This window comes from Melanerpes formicivorus, unplaced genomic scaffold, assembly GCF_026170545.1.
Source record: "Melanerpes formicivorus ecotype bairdi unplaced genomic scaffold, bMelFor1.0.p_v2 SCAF_5, whole genome shotgun sequence".
Lineage (NCBI taxonomy): Eukaryota > Metazoa > Chordata > Aves > Piciformes > Picidae > Melanerpes > Melanerpes formicivorus.
Genome location: NW_027142357.1, coordinates 24,222,984 through 24,247,117, shown reverse-complemented (window position 1 = coordinate 24,247,117; position 24,134 = coordinate 24,222,984). Strand labels below are relative to the sequence as shown.

Below are 24,134 nucleotides of genomic sequence, written 5' to 3'. Positions count from 1 at the left end.
AAATCCAGTTAAATTCCCAAATAACATTAAAAATTTCTGTAATTTCTGTCACACTGAACAAAGAAGTCCGTAAAGGACTAATGAGCAGAAGGAAAAACATTGTGCTCAGAGATATCTCTTCCTGACTACAATATAAAATTCTGAAACTTTACTCTTTCCTCTGCACTTGCACTTCAAGCTGCCTCCACCCCCCTCACTTATGGAAAGAAACAAAGAAAAAAAAAAAAGGCACACTAACTACCACAAAAAGACGAGCAAAGCTAAAATGCCCTAACAGCACTAAAATGTCTTCTATCACAGGAACTGGTAAATTTTCACCCAGAGAAACAGAAACTAATTTCCTCATTTCATGGGGAAAGAAAAAAAAAAAAAGAAAGAGCAAGCTTGGTTTTTTTGTGGTGAAATAAACAGTGATGGATCTGTTTTTCAAAAGGGTTTTCACTAGTATATTGAGAAGCACATGGCAAGCCAATTACAAAGAACTGAGCATCTGGCTTTGCAGCTATATATTTGGACGTATTCTAATTAAATTATCTAATTTTTTTTACCCCATGAAATAAAGAAACTAACAATATATATCCATCATATAAACATCACTAGGATGCTTGGTCAGTAATCAGTTAACCTTTCAAAGCAAAGTTTTGCTGCTGCTGACCTGTCAGCTACAATCACGAAAGAGTCCAAATCCCTAAAATCTTCTCATTAAGTATGGGGTTTGGATGCAAGTGAGTTCAGATGGAGGGCTCTACCTTGAGAATCTAGACAGTGCTACTTGATCAATTAATTTTAAGTCACAATTAAAACAGCAGCAACTTTGACAGAAAAGACCAGTCACCACAAAATAAGCAGAAGTCCCATGTTCCACACTGACTTAAAGCAATGCAGGGCCATTCCTTCAACAAGTGCAATTTACTGGTTAAATAGAAACTTAAGAAGGAAAAACTGTCTTTTCTGCTTTTCAAAAAGCAATTAGAATGAAAAGCTTTTCATACTCTATTTACCCCAAAACAGCTCAACAGTTCAGTTCTCCAAAACAGTGAGTCTGTGCTCCTTAGACTACCACCTCAATCTCAGTTCAAGATTTGGATGGGAAATCCAGCATTGGATTTGCAACAGTCAGGGCTGTCCCCTCCTCATGGGAGGGACACTCCATTCAAAGTAACTAATGACATTTGCCAAACTGCAAAATTCAGAGTGAGTGTCCTAGACCTCAAAAGAATTGTCAACTATTTTATTGAATAAGCAATTAATAGAATGAATGGGTGGGGAAAAGTTCAGAATTTCTCATGGAACAAAGTAACATAGAATTCACTTGGGAAACACAGAAGACTGGAACAGATTATTGTATATTTTTATAATGTCATAGCTCTGAATATTTGGAAGATGTTAAAAAATAATTGATCCTAATTTGTATAACACAAAGTACATTCCTGCTGGGGACCTTGGTACGATGACGGACTTTTTTTCAGCAGTTTTGGCTAATGACCTTTCACTCCTAGTACTATACCTCTGTATGGCAACATGCAAGTTCTGCTGGCTGTCACTGAGAAAAAGGAATGTGAAGCAATACTTTCCTTCTCAGTATTTGAGATCTTCAAAATAACGCAGAAAGACCTCTGGCAACAAATAATAAAGGCTTAACAAAGAAGTTAAGACAAAGCCTGTCACAACAAAAATTAGTAGCTTCAAGTGTGGGAAATGTAGATGGTTGAATACAAGATTTCTGAAGGGAAAAAAAGGGGGGGGCGGGGGGGGCAGATGATTTACAAACACTCCTTTTCAGTACTACAAAGAGCAATGTGGGGAAGGAAATGCACACTGTTAGTCAGCTCCACTGGATACCCCACCATGCTGATACCCTCAGGCTTTGAAGGGAAAAAGTCTCTCATTCTCTCTGCCAAATAGCTTCTCCAGAACTCAGCCAAGACATTTCAATCTAACCTTGAGGTACTGCACAAATACCAGCTGAACAGAAGTAAACCCCAAAAACACTAAAAGAAAGAACCAAAGACATTGTGGTTGATCTGTCACTGCAATTACATAGCTGAAAAGTTCAGTCTGCACTATCAAACAAGTCCTGAGTCTCTGCTATGGAGCAGTAAGTGATTTAATCCTCACTACTACCAATAGGAGCCGCAGGCTCCTGTGGGTGCTCCAGGCTTTCTAGGACCAGGCCTTTGCAAGCACACTGCAAACAAACAGGAGTCAAGCTTGCCATCCTCTCAGGGATAGTATAAATAAGTGTTTCTGGTTTACACACTTATTATTTTTTTCTTTAAACACACCAGTTCCTTGGTGATTTTACCCGCACACTAAATAAAACTACACACCGAACTTTTACAGCTAACACTATCAGCCTCCAGACTCCAAAAGCCCTTCCATTTACCCTTTCTGCAGAATCCTTGACAACAGAAATAAGTACCTTGGCTCTCATTCAGGTGTTTAGATCATTTAATTTCTGGGATCACCTAATTCTGGGTTTGCAAATAAAGGATTTGAGAATTCTCCAATCTGTATGAAGCAGAGATTTTTTCATCTTGGTTTCAGATCTTCCAGTAGTATAATGCTTTTTTCACTACTGCATTCACTCGAAGTGATTAATGAATTATAACAATTGTTGATATTTTGATAGCCTTGTCAAAGCTTGTTAGTGACTATATCTAAGACTAATGCAGCACTAGGATTCATAGCGTGCAAAGGCCTGAAGTCCACAGCATTCTCCTTGGCAAAAATACTGACACTGTGTCTTTAAAGAGATGTAAAATTACACAATTGCAGAAAAAAGAGAAAGTAAACATTTAAAAAGAACACACTTTTGGAGCTAACATATTTCAACTAAGATAGCCATAATTAACAATTAAATGTAATGAGTAATATCCAAAAGATTAAGTTAAACACAGCTTCATTTATTTCAGTGGGTTTCTCTTTCGAGAGCAAAGAAACACATTACAAGTTTTTCCTATTCTGGGAAAATAAGAGATTAAGGCAAGTAAGATAAGATATTGAAATGGAAAGGGCAGAATAGGAGTAAAAATCAGAACATATTTCTTCCACAGAAATTGATTCTGTTAATGATTAACTCAACTTACACAGGTTATTTGAGTGAAATATTTGTACTAGAAAGTGCCAAAACAGACCCCAAATCAAAGTCTCTCTTTTTGTGGTTTCATCGGTGCTTTTGCCCAACATTCAAGTTAACATTCCCACCAGCACCACTAGGTACTGCCTATCTGCCTGCAAAGATTACGTATTTAAAGGATGAGATGTTAATTCTTCCCTTTCTACGGAGTTGGTCTAGGGCTTGAGTAAGACACCGCTCAAACTGAACTGGAGCTGCTAACTTTTTTCTGAGTGTTAAAACAGGACAGACTTTTAGAAGTTATGGGGAAACAACTGAGGTTTAATGTTTTATAGTTTGTTCTCTTTTTTTAAAGGATAAACTCTGATTTTTCTCCCCAGTTCCTCAACTACAATTTTCATTGGAGGCAGCAATCTGAATTAACTGATTCACCTCTATGTGCTACTTGCTTTTACCCTTCAGGTACAATGCGCCTATTCAGTATCCAGGTTCCATACAATTTGAGAGTGTTAGTTTCTCAACCCTAAGTGCAGCTTAGCAACAATGTGGGGGAAAAAGGTTGAAAGGTGACAACATCAGATGCCCCATTTTTTTCATTTCAAGGAGTTAACATTACAGAAATCAGAGCTAAGTAGAACTAATCTTTAGCAAAGTCAAGATTTCACAAGATTTCCATGAGTTCAACATTAGATAAAAGAATCTGCTTGCAAATACCAACCCTGTTGTCTACACTGAATGACATCCTGAGAAAAAGGGCAAGCTTACTATGTAAGTATGTTAGTGCACAAATCAACTTGGGCTCTATGTTGATTCAATTCTAAACTGGTTTCTTACCAAACTGCCTGCTTAAGCAGTCTCTAAGGAAGGCATAGTTTCTGACATCATGGAATGCACTAAAAAGCCCTTCTTCACATTTTCAGTAGTCCATGGAAATGGAACAAAATCCCTCTTCGAAATGTTCATGAATTATTGTCTATTCTGAATTCCTGCTATCACCTCCCATCTGAGTCGGGCCCCTGCCATTGGGAAGCTCAGGACTGGGACCATGATCAAAGGCATTCCACCAGCTGCCACGGGACCTTTCTTTCCCGCGGCTCTGCAATAGGGAACAAGGGCTACACCTCCCTACAACAAATACCTGCGGACTTGCAAACAGTCACAGATTTTACAGGCCCCATGCTAACAAATTAGCTTTTTGTTTTCCAGTGAGCAATCTTTGATAGCGGTAACTTTTACCAATCTGTTTTCCTAGTGCTGCTTTTACAAGCAGCTGTGGCTGAAACATTCCTTCCACTCCCCTCTCCTCCCTCGCCCCCACTTCCTAAAGGAAATTCCATGGGATCACCTCTTCTCTGGCCCCACACTGCAACAAAACTCTCATCTCCTGAGGGAGATGGAGCTTGTGCAATCGTTTGTTCCCTGCATCTGTGACCACAAGGCAGACAGAATTCCTCCGTGCATTAGGACTGCTTGTTTTTTTAAGAGGGTGTGCTATGGGGAAACTGCTGATTACTGTTAAGCTTAAATGAAATACTGAGTTTGAATTTCAAATGTTTGCTTAATCACAAAATGGAATGAGAAAGTTAAATCTATATTTTGCTTTCAAATTCAAGCATCTCAGGAGACTGTATTCATCCAGAGGACAGGAATCCAGAAGGCAACCTTTTAAACTTTTTTTGTTAATTACAGTTTCCCCCAAAACACATACAGATCTCTAACAACGTTCTACAAGAAGGCATTACTGCTGAAGAAAAGCAACAACAATGCTGGAACTCCTTAGAGAGGATTTTAGTCTGCACTTCATTTCATTGTGAATGTAAAGCTGTTGGAATTTTATTTCACTCTAATTAAATAGCAAATACTATAGGAAGATAGGCAGTCTTCCTTCACATTTTGCTATAGCAAAGGTTTGAGCTCCAGTTCACCACTTCTCAAACCTGGGTGTGTTTGAAGGAGGGAAATGGCAGCACTGGGAAAGGGCGCAATTACATGGCAAGCAAAGAATATGGAAACATTAATATGCTAATGGCTGTCACGTGACTTAACGAAAATGTGTTCTATTAAAAAACCCAAACAATCCCATGCTGTGGAAACAAAGCTGTGTAGCCTGTCTCGCTCAAATGTTTCAAAATGACTATTAGCCTGCCATTTGTTTTATCTATGCCTCTGTTTGTGATACTGAATATTTAGAAAATAATTCTTAAAATATCTCTCAACAAGATACATGCTTTCCCAACACACATAAGCAAAACCAGCCACTCCAAGATTATGTTTCTGTGTTCCAATCATCCTGGAGCAGAACAACAGTCTGTTGTGGCAATTATACCACTAATTTTGTTACACCTTAAACCAGCTGCTTTCCTAATTGTAATACCACTAAAAGCCTGCATTATAACCATACAGTGATAATTTAAGGGGGAAGATCTGAGTGAAATTGTGCAGACCACAAGCAGATTCCAAAAATATCATATGGACTGCACACAGCTTGATACATGCAGCATGGTGCAAGCAAAAAGCCTGGACAGCACACCAAAGAGTGGGCTGGTGTGATGACTTATGCAGAATTGAATGGAAGAGACCTCAAAGCTTCAATCTCGCCCTGGGACTGGGGCATGTCAGGAAGATGAAGAGTCTGCTGCATCATCCTCATTTAATAATGTAAATGGCACAAAAGGAGGTCTCTGAAGAAATCCAGTATTACAGAGATGCCATGCTGCAGGCTAGCACGTAAATCATTATAAAGAAGATAGTGGAAAACACCAGGCTTTGGAAGTGTGGCTTGGGCAGAAAGGTCATTTACAGCAAAGCACAACACTTAAGAGTCTGGAAAGCACCTAGAAAATGTGTCAATGCAAGTTACAAACTCACGGCTGAATCTCCTAAGACCCAGTTGCATTAAGCCCTAATCACTTAAGCAGTCTCAATAATTTCAGTGAATAACTGGTATAGATTTAATCTTGCATCTTCAGATCCAGATATTAAATAAGCTACAAGAAATGACTAACAGAATAAGAAAAAGGTAATCATAAATCCAACACAAAAACTGAAGGAGGCACGTCAAGCAAGTATTGATAGCCGTGCCAGGGAAAGAGTACAGTTAGACATGGTTGAGACTGCCATTGCACCAGCAACCTTGTAAAGCCAGCTCTTCATAGCAGAGGTTTGCTCAGTACAAGAGAGTTACACAGATTCCTACAGACTTCCCCAAACCATGCTCATCAGCTCCTTATTCTAATTTATTTCCTCTCCCCTTGTCCTTCTGTTTAGCTGATCACTCCTGTATAGCCTCCCACAGAAAAGACAGTATCTGTGAGCTATTGCATTGGTTACTTTGCTTACCCTTACACACCTGATGGAAAGCTCTTATGGCCAAAACTGACTCACATGGTGTACCCCCAACACTGGGCTCTCGTTCAGGGTTGGCTGTTAGGATAGATATCCCCATGACAAACATAATTCATACCATATTCTTTCCCACACTTCTGCCTTTGGCACAAATGGTATAAATAAATTTGTTTTCCCAATGCAGAACTTAAGTAGCAGGCTCAAGTTTGAATGAACTGTTCAGAAGTGTGGCAGGTTCATTTCTCACACAAATGCCAGTAGAACTGTCTGAAAATAGCTGTACTCCCAGATAAGCCTTCACAACAAAATTCCAATATATTCTTTTCATCTTGGAAAAGACAAGAAAGATTCAGCTAATAGGAAACTAGAAAGGACCAATGGAATGAAGTCAGAAAGCATATTTATAGAGATGTATATTGGCAAATTGCAGTCTTGTGAGAAAAGGACTTTTCCACTTTGGTGAATATTTGCTAACTGTGTTTGTAAATATGGCACAGCTGTGCTACAACAAGAAAGCAAGCCCAACACTTCTGTAATTTGATAAGAGGTTTCTCTAGTGATTCACCAAAAATAATTAATCAAAACAAAAACACAGCCCAAATAAGCACAACTAGCTGTCGTGAGTAAGAAGTAAAGCAAACACATTGACTAAAGCACACCTCCACATAAGAACTCTGTAGATTCTTCTACCTTGTATTCTGAGGGATACCTATTCAAAGCAGTATTTCTCTACAATAGCCACTTCTGAAGGTAACTTTCAGTACAGTGTATATGATACAAGATCATGATAATCAGAGGGAAAAATCTACACATATGGGATGTTCCAGGAATTTGTAGCAACATTTCCTATTTATTTCTTGGTTTTCCTTACAACAGTCAAAACATATAAAACAAAAGCTAGTGACTTTTCTCTATACCCCCACTGAAAACTGCTTACTGTCAAGCTAGCAAGTTCAGTTCTACAACACACAGAGCAGCCTTTTAATTCACTCATAGCATCAAGCACTCCAGTGGACATCCTCTTAGGATGGCAAGATCCACTCTATCTGGGGAAAAGGAGACAAAAATGACTCTAAAACCTCCCAGTAAAATCTTAGGGATTTTTAAAGAACTAATGAAAGTATTTCAGAGATCTGAAGTAAACAGCAGTTTCTTCATCCAAGAATTTATTCTCCCATTTATTTTGCATTGTCTCAGTTGAAACAATGAATATCAAGACTATCTCACCCTCCACATCCCAGAAGTTTAGGCAGATGAATCTTTCCAGTCTATAAAAAGTGGATGAGAGAATGCTGTCAATTCCATGTTCTAGCATCAAGTGAATTGCTAAGAGGCTATGTTGGCAGAGAAGCCTAAAGGCTCTTAATAGATTACCCAGATTTTACAAAGATGTTCCGAGTCTAACATTTCTGGACGTCTCGCTCGGTTCTTGAGCAGAGATGGAGAATTCTGAGACACAGCTTCCTTTCCTCTCATTAAGACATTTAGGAGAGAAATATCTCTCAGGAAGAAACAGCACAACCTTTCAAGTCTGCAAATTCATGACAGAATGTATTTAATAGCTTTGTGGCTGTAGTTCTTGCCTCTTCTTTCTTGGCAAAATTCACGCTGTTTCAAATACCATTATATATTGAACAGCAACAACATGGAATCTTTGGCTCTCGAAAAGGGAAAGGACCAGTTACAGCACAGTACAGAGCCCATTTTTTTTCAAGGACAATCATGCACCAACATCATCTAGGACTGCGCAAACCAAGTTCTCTTCAGAAAGAGATTAAGGAGCTACAGTAACCACTGCACAAATAGTTGTTACTGGGTGGCTCCGGCACAAAATAACCTCACAACTCTGTCCTAACATAACATGAGTGCACAGGCCAATGTTTCTTCATCAGTTCAAAAGACAAAAATGGGAAGGAAAAATCCACTTCTGTAAAATATGCATTTGCAACTAAAATTCAAGTGACAAGATCACTGTCACATGGGAAACTGAAAAAAAACACATTATGTTTTCACAGACTGATATTTTCTCTTTTCTGTAAAGCACATGGATTTCATTTGCTGTTAGAAAAATAACCAAGTGGATATTTTTTTCCTTTGAAGACCTGGGAGTAAGTTGTTTTTATTAGAATATTAACATGACTGATATGACTACTACCCAGAGAGTCCAAGCTTTCTTTAAAATAAATACATGGAAAGAGAGAAAAAAAATATCCTCTATAAATTAGTTATGAGTTTTTTCTGCAATATTCAAAAAACAAAGGCAACTCATGTATGCTGAGATCCAAGGCATACAGGTTTTCCCAGCTATTTTGTGAACTTGGGCATGTATTTTTATATATTCCTAGTTACTTCTCTGCTAAATTGAAGATAAAATTATTTAAGAGTCTCAGACAGCAGTTTTGTATACAAATCTAAATTCTAGAGAGATTTGTGTGTTTGCTTACAGGTAGAATACTGAAAATTTAGCTAAGTATTTTTGAAGTGCACTACAAATTCCAGAAGAACTAAGGAGTTTTAAAAACTCAGTCAAACATTTAAGAAAGGCTATATACATTTATAAACAATATCATTGCACAGTCTCTTGACAGCTGACTCCCATTTGAAAGTAACTGAAATGCACATGCTGCTGTTAAAATTGAAAAACTAAAGCAAAAAACTCACACAAGCAAAAAAATGTTACTGGCTGAAAAAAAGTAGTACTGCCTGAAAACCCTCTGCTAAGCCAAGTCTACTTGGAACCCCAGAGAGTATTCTTACTGACTATTTCTCATCATAAATATAATTGCACAATAACATACAGAAAACACAAATCAGTCTGAAACTAGGAGAAGCATTCAAATGTACACTGTGATTTACAGTGGTGCAGAACAATTACTTGAGGAGTTTGTATCAACAGATTGTCTTAGTAGGGAAGAGAGGAGACCCTTCATTGTAGATTCTTAATAGCAAGTTTCACATTCTGGTGTTAATTTTCACTTATCAGTGATTTCAGCAGCATCAGGCAGCAGTATGGATGATCATAGTTTTTCCTGAAGCAGTAAGCTGCTTCTGTGCATCACAATATTTCAACTTTCTTTGCTTTCTTGCTTCAAAGTGCCAAAGATCATTTTCCTCCTGACTCTCAGGGAAGCTGAAACTTGCCACTGCACTACAGTATGAGGACTTATATTTACGAATCTGTTTTTCTTCACTTCTAATCCAAACATTCATCATTTTGTGTACCTACGATGAGCTTGTAAGATATGTTATTATAATTTATATTTAAGCATAGTACTTACGGTTGGCATAACTTTACCAGGTCCTGATCAGTGGTGTTTGGAGGCAGTGCTCTGATGTAAAGATTTGTTTTACTTAATTGATCCCATCCTGAGTTGCTGCTGCTACTACTGTTGTTATTACTGCTGGTGGTACTGGGACTAGGAGGAGCCATCGGGTGGGCTGGTACAATGGACTGCTGCAAAGGAAAAAGCACATTAGAGTAAACTATGGATAGCAATTGCAGCATGCACATTAGCTCAGTCTACAGTAACCTGTTTATCATCTGAAGCCCTGTGTTACATCTGAATGTAATTACTCCTGTTTTTTAAATACACTTGCTTTCACACCACCTTTCATATAGGATTCACAGGCACATTCTAGTATACCCAACCACCATCTGAAGCATCCTCACTGCATGACACATGCTCAAATTATACATAATCTCTGATGAATATCAGTCATGGGATTTTATCACACTTCATTGTGGCATCTGATGTGAAAATTAAGCATGAGATATTGTTCCTTCCTCCAGGTTCCAGAAGGTATAAACTAAGTTTACATCACTATGACTACTTTGTGTCATAAAGGAATTACTGCAGCAGACACAAAGGCTATTCCCTTGATTTATCCCAAAGTACAAAATTAATTAGAAGCCTCTTTTTATTTCCTTATGACGTGTAGTACTCCATACAATATTGTTGCTGTTTTTAACAAAGATGGAGAGGGAGTACAGACAGCTTAAAGAAGAGAGTTTAAATTAACTGTATACCTTGGCAAAACTTTCATGTCAACACTGATCTCAGTATTTGTGGATCATTTCAATAGTGTCAAGAAATACATTCTGTACAATGCAAAAAATTCACATTTCAAAAGAAGGTAATTCCACAAGCACTTGGTACCTAGTCCTCAAGGTAAGGCTATTGTCATTCAAATCAGACCCAAATGGAACATAAGAATCTCCTAGAGAATCTGCAGTACTGGAGTGACAATCATTTACGTAAACAACAGGATAGCAGGACACAGTACCAAAGTATAATGAACGTGTCTGTGGTGTTCTGAGAGAACTTCAATAACCAGATTAGAGAACTAAAGCTGCCAGTGAAAGCCTTAAGACTACAGGGTTTTCACTGACTTAAAAACCTGGCTGCAAGCTGGTCCTGTGGAGGCCTTCACAGCTCAAGAAGCCCATAGTGAAGAACCACCCTGTGAACTGCAGATGAACGCCACAGTAGGGAGTGTGGGGGAAAATACAGTGAAATATAAAGTGAGATATCAGTGTAGACTCACTTTTTCCCACCCTGATGCCATCCTCTTTAGACTAGTTCAGAAAGCTGTGTAGCCACATCCTGAACCAAAAAATCATCATCTTGATCTAGTTTACCACATGTGGTTTTGTGCTACACAAAAGCTTTGGCTGTCACAAGGCAGGGAACAGGAACATGCAGGCAAAGAGGGGATTACAGTTTACTTCAGTTTAAAGCATCCATGAAACTACAGCCTCAATATATAAGAAAAGTGAAACTATTTTGGAGATAACATCAGGAAATTGGAATGAAATTTTGAGTGGGATAAAAGTACAGAGACATGCCTTGTATCAAGATATTTTATGATAATTACATGTTTCCTTTTTGCATTTCCCTAAGAAGGTTTTGAAATGTTTCAATTTGGCATATTGCAAAGCTTATAATGGAGCAATAATAGCCTGGAACAACAAACTGCAACACTCACTAGAATAATCAGAAATGTTGTTGCCTAATTTAATTCAACTAAAAATTGCCAAAACCAATTAACTATATTCCTGACCATTTAATGTTTAAAAACTAAAGATCAGTACTTCATTGCCATCAGGTTGGAGGAGGTTTGGCTTTTATGTAAAGTCTTCCAGAAACATCAAATTTCTTCCAAAAGTTTTAGACTTGGAGTTCAAGTGCTCATCTAGAATTTCTTCCAGACACGATTTTAAAATGGGAAAAAGATTAAACCCTCCCTCCAAGTTTGTAATGGAAACATTGACAGATTTTAACTATAACAGCAAAAGTCAGGCTTTCGGACCATTCAGCGTCCAGTAACATCAAGCGATTATCTTTAGGATTACAATCAATACAGAAAGATGGAACAACTGGTTTCAAAACATTTTCATAAACTGAACAAACTTATTCTGGCACAGTGCTGTTCTCTTCAAAAAACCTTCTGTGGAGTTCTCAGAATGCACAGAGTAATCAAAAGCACAACTGCTCTGTTCAAGGTTTGGAAACGCACACTTCCCTTGTGCGTGCACATACTGCTGCCATAGAAGTCAAACACACGTACCTTCACCTTAAATGGTCATTACTGTTGCAGACCAACAGCCTCTATTCTGGTTTCAGTATCTTTGCATTGGTTTTACATTTACTTTTTTCAGTGTTTTTCCCTTAAAATCTTTATTTTTCTATGTTATGAAGAGCTGGAGTTTTGTAAAATGTCGTCGCCAGCTGGCCAAAGGCAGGAGAGCAAAATGCATGGTGCGTGTGTAAAGAGCAGGAATCCTAACTCTGTCCTCCTGTAAAACAAACACTCCATCCTGAGGCATTTAAACACAAAGATTCTCTAGTGCTAGTGGTCACATCCAAATACGATGGGAATGTAAATGTGATTACAGTTGTCTTCTGAAGTTTACAGACAGAAAGTTTTTCTTTGCTTCCACTAAAACTCCTACCTTTACCAGCCTCAAAGGCTTTACAAAACACAGATGCTGGGTACACTGCAGCTTTCAAACCCTGCAATCCAATGACACATAGACAACCATTAAAGGGCCAGTGACATCTTAAACCCATACAACTTAAAACACATTTTTTGCATTAAAACTTAATTTTAACATCCAAATCACTCTTTCTGTTCTGTTCCTCATTGACAACTACTTGTAAAAACCAAATTAGAGAGGTCCCTCTTTTGTTCAAAGAGGCTTTTCTTTCACAGCTGCAGTCATTGCAAAAGGCTCAGCAGTGGTGCGAAGCCTCACTGCTGTAGCTGAGCTGGCGGAGCCTCCTACACTAACACTGCATGCCAACAGAAGAGTTTTTCTGTTAGTGTAGTTGCATCACCTCCCAAAATGACCTCAGCTAAGCCGATAAAAGTTCCCTTCTGCCGGCACAGCTGCATCCACACCTGGGGTTTTGCCAACATATTGATGTCAGCGAGGATGTATGACTTTTTTCCACACCCCTGGCTAATACAGTGCTTGCTGGCAAGATGTTCTGCAGTGGAAATCAGGCCAAGGTTTGGAGTTGTTTGTTTAGAAACAGCTTTCATGAACATTAACTGAAAGATTTTATAAAAACTGAAATAAATTTTGAAAAGTTTTGGTTTACAAACTGTAGTTTGTTGAAAATTCTCATCAAAAGCTGTTCTTAAGATTGTATCGTCTGGACTTCACAACAGTTTGCAATAACGTAACATACATAAATCCACATTCATTAACTTTTCTTTTTAAGCATTGCATCTTAAAACACTGAAGGCAAGTAGAGGAGGAATAAATCTAAGTAGCAGACCATTTCTTCTTGTGACAACATTCCTATTCACAAGAATTATCACTGTCATACTGGTTTGCCAATTCTTCCTTGGACTTCACTCCCAAAGGTAATTAGTAATCATTCTTTCTCCACAGCAGTTTCCTTCTTGTCATCTTCCAAGATAAAAAGGCCAGTGACAGAATATTCATCCCATACACTGTGTGATCACTCCATCCCATTCTGGAGCCAGCTGCGAGGAGCTTCCAGCACCCTCACCTGATCTCTGAGGGATCTTCCTTCCAGCCCTCCACAGCCTGACCACAGCAGTGGGAAAACCATAGATACTCATTAGGAAAAGCTCTATGATGGAACAGTCCCCATGGAGTGCCTTAAACACATTAAAACTGCCTTCCTATGTTTTCATCTCAATACAGAGCTCAAATATGATCATAAGTACTGAAAAACAACTGGAGAATACACTTATCTTCATATGAAGCATTCCTGTCTTTCTTATAAACCACTCTGTTTAAGGACTGGAAATGAGTCAGAGCAGGATTTTGCCAGCCAAGGAGGAGAAGCAACTCTTCACCAACAGGACAGAGAACTTTGTTTGTCACATACCCAAAAAAAAAACCCAAAAAAGCCCCCAAAAAATGCAGACACCAAAAGAAAACAGAACAAACTTGAGAAATTCCTTTGACCTGAGCCTTGAGAGATAACTGATCCCTGATGCCATCACACTACAAAAGTCCAAGGAAACTCCAACAAGCATAAGATAACTTGGGTAACAATTGCCTCGTAACAGAGGGTGACCATTATGGTAACAATCCACTTAAGTGTCTATGAAGTTATATAACATGCTAGTGCTTAATTATGAGTCTCTTCACTCAGTTAAAATTCCTGATGGGAAAAGTACTGTGACTTTTAACAACAGGGTTAGTTCTCACACATCTACTCTAAATTCAAACCATAAATCACAGCACACATTAACTATCTGATTTAGCCGGAACTGCTACTTGAATCGTGTCACAGTTTCAAAAAATCTTGTCATTGGTGTTTGCCTGGCTTTGCTCAGATGACTATGCTTCTAACACCTGCTTACCCTGCCTGACTGCCTAACCTCCCTGGTTTCATTAAATGGCATTTTAAACAGCACTTTCAGTAACTGGCACTGATATAAAAATTACCATTCGTTTTTGTTGATGTGTGTGACAGTGACAGAAAATATTAAAGTGCACAAATCCGGAAAAATATTTGGATTACATTGGGGGTTGGTTTATTTATTTATTTATTATCATACTTAACACAAATCTTTACACGTGCAAAGAAAGCAAGGGCTCAGGAAAATAGAAGAGGCTGCATCTAATGAAGCATGACACTGCCATATTTAATGCACAACTTGGAAATAAGAGGTTGTTTGAAACAAAACCGTGTCCTGAACAGAAAGAACTCTAAATGTTTAATAGAAAAGACAGTTCACTGATTAAGATAGTTGCTTTACCACCTTCCTTTAGGTAACGAAATATTAAACTCACGAGCACCTTAACTGAGCCTGCAAACTCATGTCTGTAGTGAAGATGCCATTTTGACTGTCCTGCATGATTGTATTTCACGGTTTCCATGATCATGTCTGAAATGTTATGGCAAGGAAAATTGAATTATTGGAGGCCTCTCCAAGTCCAGTACGCAGTCAGCCAGTAGAAATAAAAAGATCTGCTGCTGTTGTATTCACATCTTCTGCCTTAAGGGAGGTTCTATGACTATTGTTCTTCACTCTGTCAGCACTTGTCAAAAGTCAGCAAGTCAGATGGTTTCTAAGCATTTTCGGGATGATACCAATGTAAACTATAGAGAGCATCTCAGAAGATGAGTCCTCCAGAATCCTTTTGAAAATTTCCTTAGGAAGTAAAAACCCCAAGACCTGCCCCCTTTTCCTCCTTTAAACCACCAATCTTGATTTCTCTTTGCCCAGGTAAAGAACACGGTCTCACAGTGACATTGCAAGAGTCAACAGAACTATCCAGCAAGGGCTGGTTTACTGTATAGGAGCGAAATCTCAGCTACCATGACACATGATCATTCACCCAGGATCCAAGCCTATTCCACCCTTCCTTTGGAAACAACTAGCAGCTGGGAAGAGGAAGGACCCTTGGGTGGAAGCTGGCATGAAGCAGACTCTTCGTTATGAAGTATCACAGAAACCCAGGAGCATCTGGAGATCCAGACCTGGGTTTCTCCCAGAAAACCCTCAAAAACTTCCATATCTTGGCATGGAAGAACTATGTCCAAAATGCTACAGCTGTCATTACAGTAATGGTGGACTGCAATAAATATGTTGAAAATCAAACAAACAAAACTACATTGAAGAGAAAAAAAAATAAAAAGCTCCTCAGATTTCATTTGACTACTTAACACAAGTTTTAAAAGGAGCTTTGCAAGACAAAAATAGCTTTTTCTTGCCTGTATGTTATAGCCAAGACATAAGAAAACTGTTTTTCTAAATGCAAGATAACAATCTTCTTCATACTTAAAGGAAATAAAAGGAAATAAAAACATAGATGGATATCATCATGCATCTATGAAAGTAATAAAGAAAAAAAAAATCACTTTGGCTTTTCATTTGTTTATACTGTCTTTCCCCTCAAGGCCATTCTATTTTCACTAATTTGAAGCATTTTTTAAGAACAAGAAATGTTTTCAGCAAAATAAAAATAAAACCAGTCAATACACCTTCTTTTCTGAGCCACTTAAGAAGCCCTTCCTTGAAATACAGAAATTCAGGGGTGAGTAGATGCTTTTCCAAGCTTCTTTTAAAAGATCTCCATAGAGAGTGGCTCTAGCAGCAGTGAACCAAGACAAAGTCTAACATAAACCTTTAGTCACAGCTCAGATGCTCCCAACAATTGCACCCCTAGACTATTCTGATTATAATCCAAGCTCTATCCCCACTGACATCTCTATTGCTTCCTTTTTCTCAGGATGGTGAGAGTATAAACCACTCCTTCCAGCAGGAGTAAACTTGTTCCTACCAGAAAGCTGTATTTTCTGTTGTTAGTAAACACTGAAGTAAACCATTCTTGATATAAAATGTCACATCTCCTTATTTTTACAGGAGATGGAACCAATATTATTTAAATTATACTCATTAAAGCTTAATGCAAGAGCAATCTTATGCTCATAATGAAAGAAAGCTCCAATGTATGTACTTCCTTTTCATGAAGACAAGTGAGAAAGTGGGACCACAATCCTGGCCATACTGAGGTATGTAACAAAACTGACACTGATGCTGCCAAAACTTTTTTTCCTTTTCTCCAAGACTGGGTGTGCATGGGAGAGTTTGTGTGTGTGTGTGTGTGTTGTTATTATTATTATTACTTAAAAAATGAAATAAATGTTTTTAAAAATTAACTTAGAGACAGCAGGAGAGGCTGCAACAACAGAGCAAGCAATGGAAGCAGTGCAGTAAGCTCCTCCTGGTTCAGGTAGCTCTTCCGAAGTCTCAGTGATAATGAAAAACTTCAAAATTCCCAGGAGCTCACATCCTCCATTGATTTTATTGCCTCTCAGGTTTTTTAAAGTGTTCAACTGACAGACACCCCTAGTCCAGAGGCAAAGAAAAAAGGTATTGCATACATGGAACTAGTCATACCACAGCACAAAAAACATCTCAAGGGAAAGAGACACAAGTGCTGAACTGCGCTATACTCTGTTCCTTTGCAGACATTATCAACACTTTCCCCTTCTACTTGCTCATCGTGACTTACAGCATACTCTTTTCTCCCTGTTCTAAACCTGGATTCCAAGGACAATCCCCTGACATAATACATTGGTAGCATGTCCTGGCCATGACAGAATCGTAACCACATCTAAAACACAACATTTAAGTTTAAGCAGGCTGCAGAAATCCAACAGCTAGTCCACATTAAAAGAACATAAAAAGAAAGTGGAAATGTTTAAGTACCTGAAGAGAGCTTGGTACTAAGATCTACTATACAAAAAGGCACATTCATGTTTTTGTAGTTAGTCTTTCATTGAGCAATACATACAAAAGAATCCACTGCTAACTTCCTTCTTGACCATAACAAATATATCCTGAGCTTTTGCCCAGGATCCAGAGAGTAAACAGTATCAAAACCCTTAGGCCATATTAAAGTTTTTGTTCCAGCCTGAGGATTCAAATTACCACTAGAAGGAAACACATTCATTTTCAGAGAGCCTTAACTCACATACTAATGTGTTCATGCAACCCTCTGAAAAGCAGCAAGTCCAGCACATAACATTGAATACAAGCAATAATTCCTCCCTTGTATTACACGTTAGTTGGTACACGTTAATAGCAAGGTGTAAAATCTTACCATGTTTTCCACAGAAAGAAACATCCAAGATACTGTGGTAGGATAAATACTTCAACCTGACTATCTAGAGGAAGTAAAAGTCATAACAAGGTTTCCATAGGTGAACCTGAGGATGGATTTTTATTTTTTTTTCCCCCCAGAGAAGGGCAACAAGGCTGGGGAGAGGTCTTGAGCACAAGCTCTATGAGGAGAGGCTGAGGGAGCTGGGGTTGCTTAGCCTGGAGAAGAGGAGGCTCAGGGGAGACCTCATTGCCATGTACAATTACCTGAAAGGAGATTGTAGGCAGGTGGTGGTTGGTCTCTTCTCCCAGGCAACCGGCACCAGAACAAGAGGACACAGTCTCAAGCTGTGCCAGGGGATGTTTAGGCTCCAAGTGAGGAGAAAGTTCTTCACAGAAAGAGTGATCGGCCAGTGGAATAGGCTGCCCAGGGATGTGGTGGAGTTACCATCCCTGGAGGTGTTCAAAAAAGGATTGGACGTGACACTTGAAGCCATGGTTTAGTTAATCATGAGGTGTTGGGTGATAGGCTGGACTTGATGATCTCTGAGGTCTTTTCCAACCTTACTGATTCTATGAACTGAAACAGCAATTAACTTACAAACTCCTGTGCCATGGAGTGGGCAAGACTAGACCAGGGATGGTCACATCAGAGCTGGTAAATCACATACAGCTCACTAACACTTCAATGGCAGCTCAGAAGACAATACTTACAGACTCCAAGTGAAAAAAATTACTCAATATGAATTTTCTTTCACAGGTTGTGTGATGGTAGAGGGATCGCTGTGGGTTATATGCTAGCAGGGAAGTCCTACACATTGGTGTGGGCCTCGTTTCCAGTGGCATCTTTAAAATACCAGTGATGAGCACATAAAAGGTTTCTTAGAGCACTGAAGGTAGCAGCTATAAGGTTTAAGGGGAAAAGTGAAGAAATGTAGAATTTGCATATATATGCCTCTCATAAGTATTTTGGTGCTCACAGTATTAAGACGCCCAGAGAGTTTTAAACTACGTCAGTGGTCCCTTCTCTCTGTGTACAGGACTGTGCTTAAGCATTCATTAAACAGGAAACTTTTGCTCACTACTGTAATTTTTAAACTCTGTAGGTATCAGCCCAAAACAGATTGGGGGGTGGGGGTGGGGTGGAAATCAAGGAAAAGAGCAAGTATTCAGCTTCATGAAAGCTGCTGAATTCCCAGGAAACACACACACAAAAAGAGCGAGAGAGTCCTGTCAAACTGCAGCTGGCACATATATAATTCCCATAAATACTTCCACTTCTCTGTCAGCCATCAGATGCCTTGGGTTTTGTGAGGGGTTTTTTTGGTTGGGTGGGTTTTTTAAAATTTTTTGAAGGGAAGAGGAAGACCCAGGGAATTTCACAGCAGTTAGTCCAACTGCAATTCCCAGAAACATTCTGGAACAAATTATTGAACAATCGGCTTAAATATCTAGAGATCGCGACTGACACTTCTGGCACTGTCCCACGTGATAGTTTCATCAACAAAATAGGGAAATATCGCCTAGATCAGCAGTTCCCTTTCTAAGGCACACTATAGCAGAAATTGAGGTGTGGAATAAGAGTGCATCACAAGCTAATAAACTCATTAGCTTCTCAGTGTGCACTGTCATGGGAAAAGAGGAAGCAGAGCAAACAGCACAGCAATCCCATCGCTTCCTCCTCCTCCCCAGTCCTCAAATTCATGGTGCTTCTGAAGCTTGTTGTTTTTAACCACTGCTTAGTAAGTGAAGTTACCCTAAACAAGACTGAAGATCAGAAGGTGCACTAATACCTCAAAGTAGAAAATACCCCTCTGATTAGGATAATTAAAGTTCCTATCTTTTTTTAAAAAAAAATTAGAAAGAATAATTAAAAACCATCACAATAAAAAAAAAAAAAAATCAATCAAAGAAAAACTGACAATTTTTTTTTTCCTATTTGTGGAATCTGGAACTAAGTGTACTAAGAGCTGAAAATAAGTAATACACAATCCTCTCAGTGCATTTATAGTGTGCTGTACCAAAACAGCAGTACCAGGTGGGAGCTAAAGGTATAGAAAATGAGACATCCCGATTCACCCTGGCTATTTTTTGTAGGAAAGTAGGTACAGCAGGTAACCATTTCTCCAAGTGCATCCTGCAAAACTAAGCTCTGGCAGCGAGCTTTCTGCACCACTGAAGGCAGTTACTTCTGTTCAAAGGGCAGACTTTTCCATTAGAATACTGCAGATCTCCAGCTCCGTTACTATGTTGTTCACCATTTTGGTCACTTCCTGCTGTGAACTTTTACCTCCAATGCCAACAAATGAGGACACAGACAATATTTGAAGCACTTCTATGTATGACATGTTAAAATGCGTATTTTGGGGGGCTTAAGTATATGCAATATTCATGAGGCCGTTCTCTTCTTAAGAATAAAGAATGCCAAACATTGTATTTGTTGGTTAGTGCAGCTAAGTCTTTTTACCTCATATGGCTGCTGCTGAATCTAAGTATCATGTTAAAAAATAGCACAGTACAGAGATGTAGACACTCACCTCGTTTTATTCAGAGAGCTGCTTGCACAGCTGTGCTACAAAGACTGGCAGGACATTAAAAACGTTATGTTTGGTCGAATTTTAGTTCTTTAAAATAATAGAGAAGGAAATGCTTTTCTTGTGAAGAGTTAAAAACTCAGCAGAAAAGTTCTGAAGCATTATTTACTGCTCTTCCATATTTTATTAGACTCTAATTAGATTTCTAGTAAGTTCTTGCAAGTATTGTCTCTTATTTTTAAAATGTCACACATTTCATGCAACACATAGAAGAATTCTGCAGGGTTTTATTTCAGCTTTTTGTTACAAAAAAAAAAGTGTCCTTTTTTATTTCTGTATTATTTTCCAAACTCTTGAGGTTTTTCTGCCAAAACTACAATTTCATCATTCTGCTCATCTGGCTGTCCTATCCCCTCTCCAATGACAGCAATTACAGGACAGAAACAGCACCACATTGAAGATGCATGTCAAAAGAAGCATCTGCTTTTTTGGCAAACTCCACACCGTTGGTGGCATTGGAATTATTGCTATACTGTTTGTCACAGAGTTAGACCACAGATGGCTCTTTTGGCTGACATGGGATCCGCTATGTCATTTTATGTTTATTCAAGTTAAAAAATAAATTGAAGAACTTGTGCCCGACCATGTATGAGGGAATCAATTACCATCAAAATCCCTTTGTCTAGGATTACTGGTTTATTATGGGCAGTACACTACACCCAGCAAAGCAGCAGCATTGTTGCTGTGCATCTTTCTGTTTTGAAGATGAGGAAGTATGGGGGTTTTGGGAAAACAAGCTTCCTGTCACACCAGTATTTAATACACAGCCCAGTGCAGTATACCCCACCCTATTCCTGCTTCTCCTGCTGCATTCTTTGACAGCGTAGATGGGACAATGCAGGCAGTTAGCTCTGGCCCTTTCTTCTACATTCCTAAATCTTAATCTTGCTCTGATTGCTCATGCCCATTTCACTGCAGCCAGCAACTCCAGTTATCTCCAACTGGAGGAAAGGCAGTATGTCAGGAAAAAAATATGTGGAAAAAGGCAGATTGGTAAGACTTCCTTCATCAAGACTGAAACCAGATGACCCCATAAACAAGCTCTTTTGAGCTGCACAATTTATGCTTTAAAGTAGAGATTAGTTTAGGCATTTTATCCTTCCTACTTCAACTGCAAATATTTTTCCTTTTCTAGTTGTCTAATTCATTTCTGTGTCTCCAGACCTAACTATCATATAGGTATCAGCAAAGAACAAGCCTGTAAAGATATACTGTACAAGTACAACACAAAAGTTATTGTAACACTGATACCAAGAAGGTCCAATTCCACTGCTCAGCAGTATGTCGTATGCTTATGCCAAGTTACAGCTAAGCCAAACTCAGTGAGAACTGTGGCGTCTTACAACACTTTCCACGGGAATCAATGACTCCTCCAGGAGCTGCTCAAGAGGAAAATATACTCCAAGTAACACTGTCCTTCCTACTAACTCCACTGCAAGTATTTCCAGAGTCCTTTAAAGGATCTGTTATAAAAGTGAGGTCAGCACAATCTGTGCTGGGCTGAAAGTTTTTCTCATCTTTTTGCTACTCTCTTCTAAAATTTCAAAAAGTGCCCTTTCGGTTCTTGTACTCTGCAATATTACAAGATGCAGCAGATACCATCTGACTATGACCAACACATTGGAACAGTATATATGCAACATTATTGGTAAAGTATTAAAGCAAGTCTCGGGTACAACTAGGAAAGCACATACCCAATTCATAAACACTAACAGCACAGATTAAATAACTTCAGGCTTTTGTACCCCCTGACCTTCTGTACACGGCACTCATGTAAATGGAAACCAAAAGGTACCCTCACAATTACAGTGCAGGTGCAACTGACAATTAACTAAATTCCAGAAGAAGTGGAATCATTTGTGCTAAATTTGTCATGGTACTCTGATGTACAAGGACCCCATGGCTGAGACCACGCTCCTAGTGGCATACACATACACACCCACAAATACATATGTTTTTAATATATATACACATACACACGGCCTACACTTCCAATTCTTAACAGCAGGGTGACCACACCTCCATAACAATGAATCTCCTGCATGGCAAAAACACCAAACTGACCACAAGCAGGCAAGTATCATTAAACTAGCAAAGCACTTGTTTTCAACAAGAGATCAGTAGTAACTTTATAAATAATCAGACTCATTATGTAAGGAGTTGTCCTTTCCCTGCACTTGCACACATCTGTCTAGCTCCACTCTCACACAGAGGCTCTACATTCATTTACGCAGGCTGAAAATACATCCAAGAGTTTTACATATTTCAACATTGTATAAAACTGACAGACCAGAAGACACAAAGTGTCTAATACTGGCAAAACTTTTCAGCATAGGGCTTTTCCATGCAGTACCAGTGAGCAAACTCTGCTTGGTGCGCACACTGCAACACGTATGCCAATTTTCTTTGGATTTCAATGGGACCAAGCATAGCACGTATGAGACTGCAAATGAAATTCCCAAAGTCTTTTAAATTACTCTGGGGACTCTACATAGCTTCCTAAAATAAAATGTAGAAGCTGATGCCTCGTTAGAAAAGAACTGGAATTGATATTCATTGCTTTAAAAATATTTCCCTCTTGTATCATTTCCCATCCAGGAGGGGAGCACTGCAAACCCCCTGCAAATCCTGGTGCGGGTCCCTGGGTGTGACATGGCAGCAGCACTTACCAAAGAGTTTCATTAACGTAACTCTGTCAGTACAGTTACATGTGTGCTAACAACTTTTGAGATGGACAAGCTGTTGGACGCATCCTCGTGGAGGGCAGTGAATACAGCAATGCTTTAAGTATGCTTCATACGCAGCAAAAGGGACACAAAGCAAGAGCTGAGAAAGCTGCATGCAGGAAGAACCAATGCTACCATCAAGAACAGTGGTTTCTCAATTTCTGGAGCCAGTGGACATTTATCAGAAATTACCTTGTATTGTTATGCAGCCACACTAAAGCCCACCACACTCAACTTTTTTGTCCAAATATTTGCTTAATATTCAGCTTAAGTGGCATAAAGGGTTCATTCTCTACAGATACATGACAGTCACATGCAGGACAACCTCTGCTTTTCAGGAAAAAAGGAGTTGTCATTCACACCAGGAATGATTTGCACAACTTTCTCCTGTGTAGCACTCTAAGATTTACCAGTGCACAGGCAACACAGAACAAATTACAGTCAGTTTAAGCATGAGGAAAGCAGCTACATTTAACTCCTGCAAAAGATAGAATCAAGAAAAGATCATCTGGTCAAGCAACAATGCAGACAGAAACCAAACAACACTTACCCTGTGGCTGCTATTAGTACAGAGAATGCTGCTAAAATGGGACAGACAACATAAGATGGCCCCAGCTCATCAGGAAAATGTAGCTTGACAAGCAGCAAGAAACTACACCCGTTTCTCTGATTTACCACCACCCTGCTCCTTTGCCTTTAAAAAGTGTGTGTGACTATACGCACATAAAGCAATTACAGCTACGTTATTTTAGATTTGTGTATCTCATCTACTCAAACCTTGAAATAAAACCACAAGTTATTTGAACACTGAGAACTAAGACATAATCATTCATTTTATAATTTTTCCTTACACAAGCTTTTATGACCTGCTTTCTTCAAACTATGTACTAGAGAAGACAAGAAAATCGTAATTTTGGGGTTCAGACATCTCCAAATCCCTATCCTGCAACTGTATCTTTATTTAGCTTCCCAGAAGGCAGAGGCAAGCTTTTCTCTCCTCACATTTCCAGTTAGTACACCTTTTTGTATGTCACTGCACTCAGTGATTATACCTTCCAATACGTTTTTCTCTCTCCAGCTAGACAATTATTCACAAGAATAGAAAAAGAGCATTTACTTAATTTCTTTAAGGACAGTTTCAGATGGTACATCTATATATATGGGGTGGGGGTGGGTGTATGTGTGTATATATATCTCTCACTTGTTTCATTACCAGCATACTTAATGGAAACATAACTTTCAAAGCACCTTTTGAGAAAATAGGGACTAGGAAACTCTAGAACACAATGG

General features: G+C 38.9%; 1 protein-coding gene across 5 annotated transcripts in view; it reads right to left on the bottom strand.

The window, feature by feature from the left end:
• The window catches only part of RBMS1 (RNA binding motif single stranded interacting protein 1), a 146,971-nt gene that overhangs the window by 58,303 nt on the left and 64,534 nt on the right, over positions 1–24,134 (bottom strand). For all 5 annotated transcript variants that reach the window (XM_068138771.1, XM_068138772.1, XM_068138774.1 and 2 more), the window contains exon 2: positions 9,703–9,878. In XM_068138771.1, the coding sequence (XP_067994872.1) occupies positions 9,703–9,878 (176 nt within the window). The remainder of the gene's footprint in view (positions 1–9,702; positions 9,879–24,134) is intronic.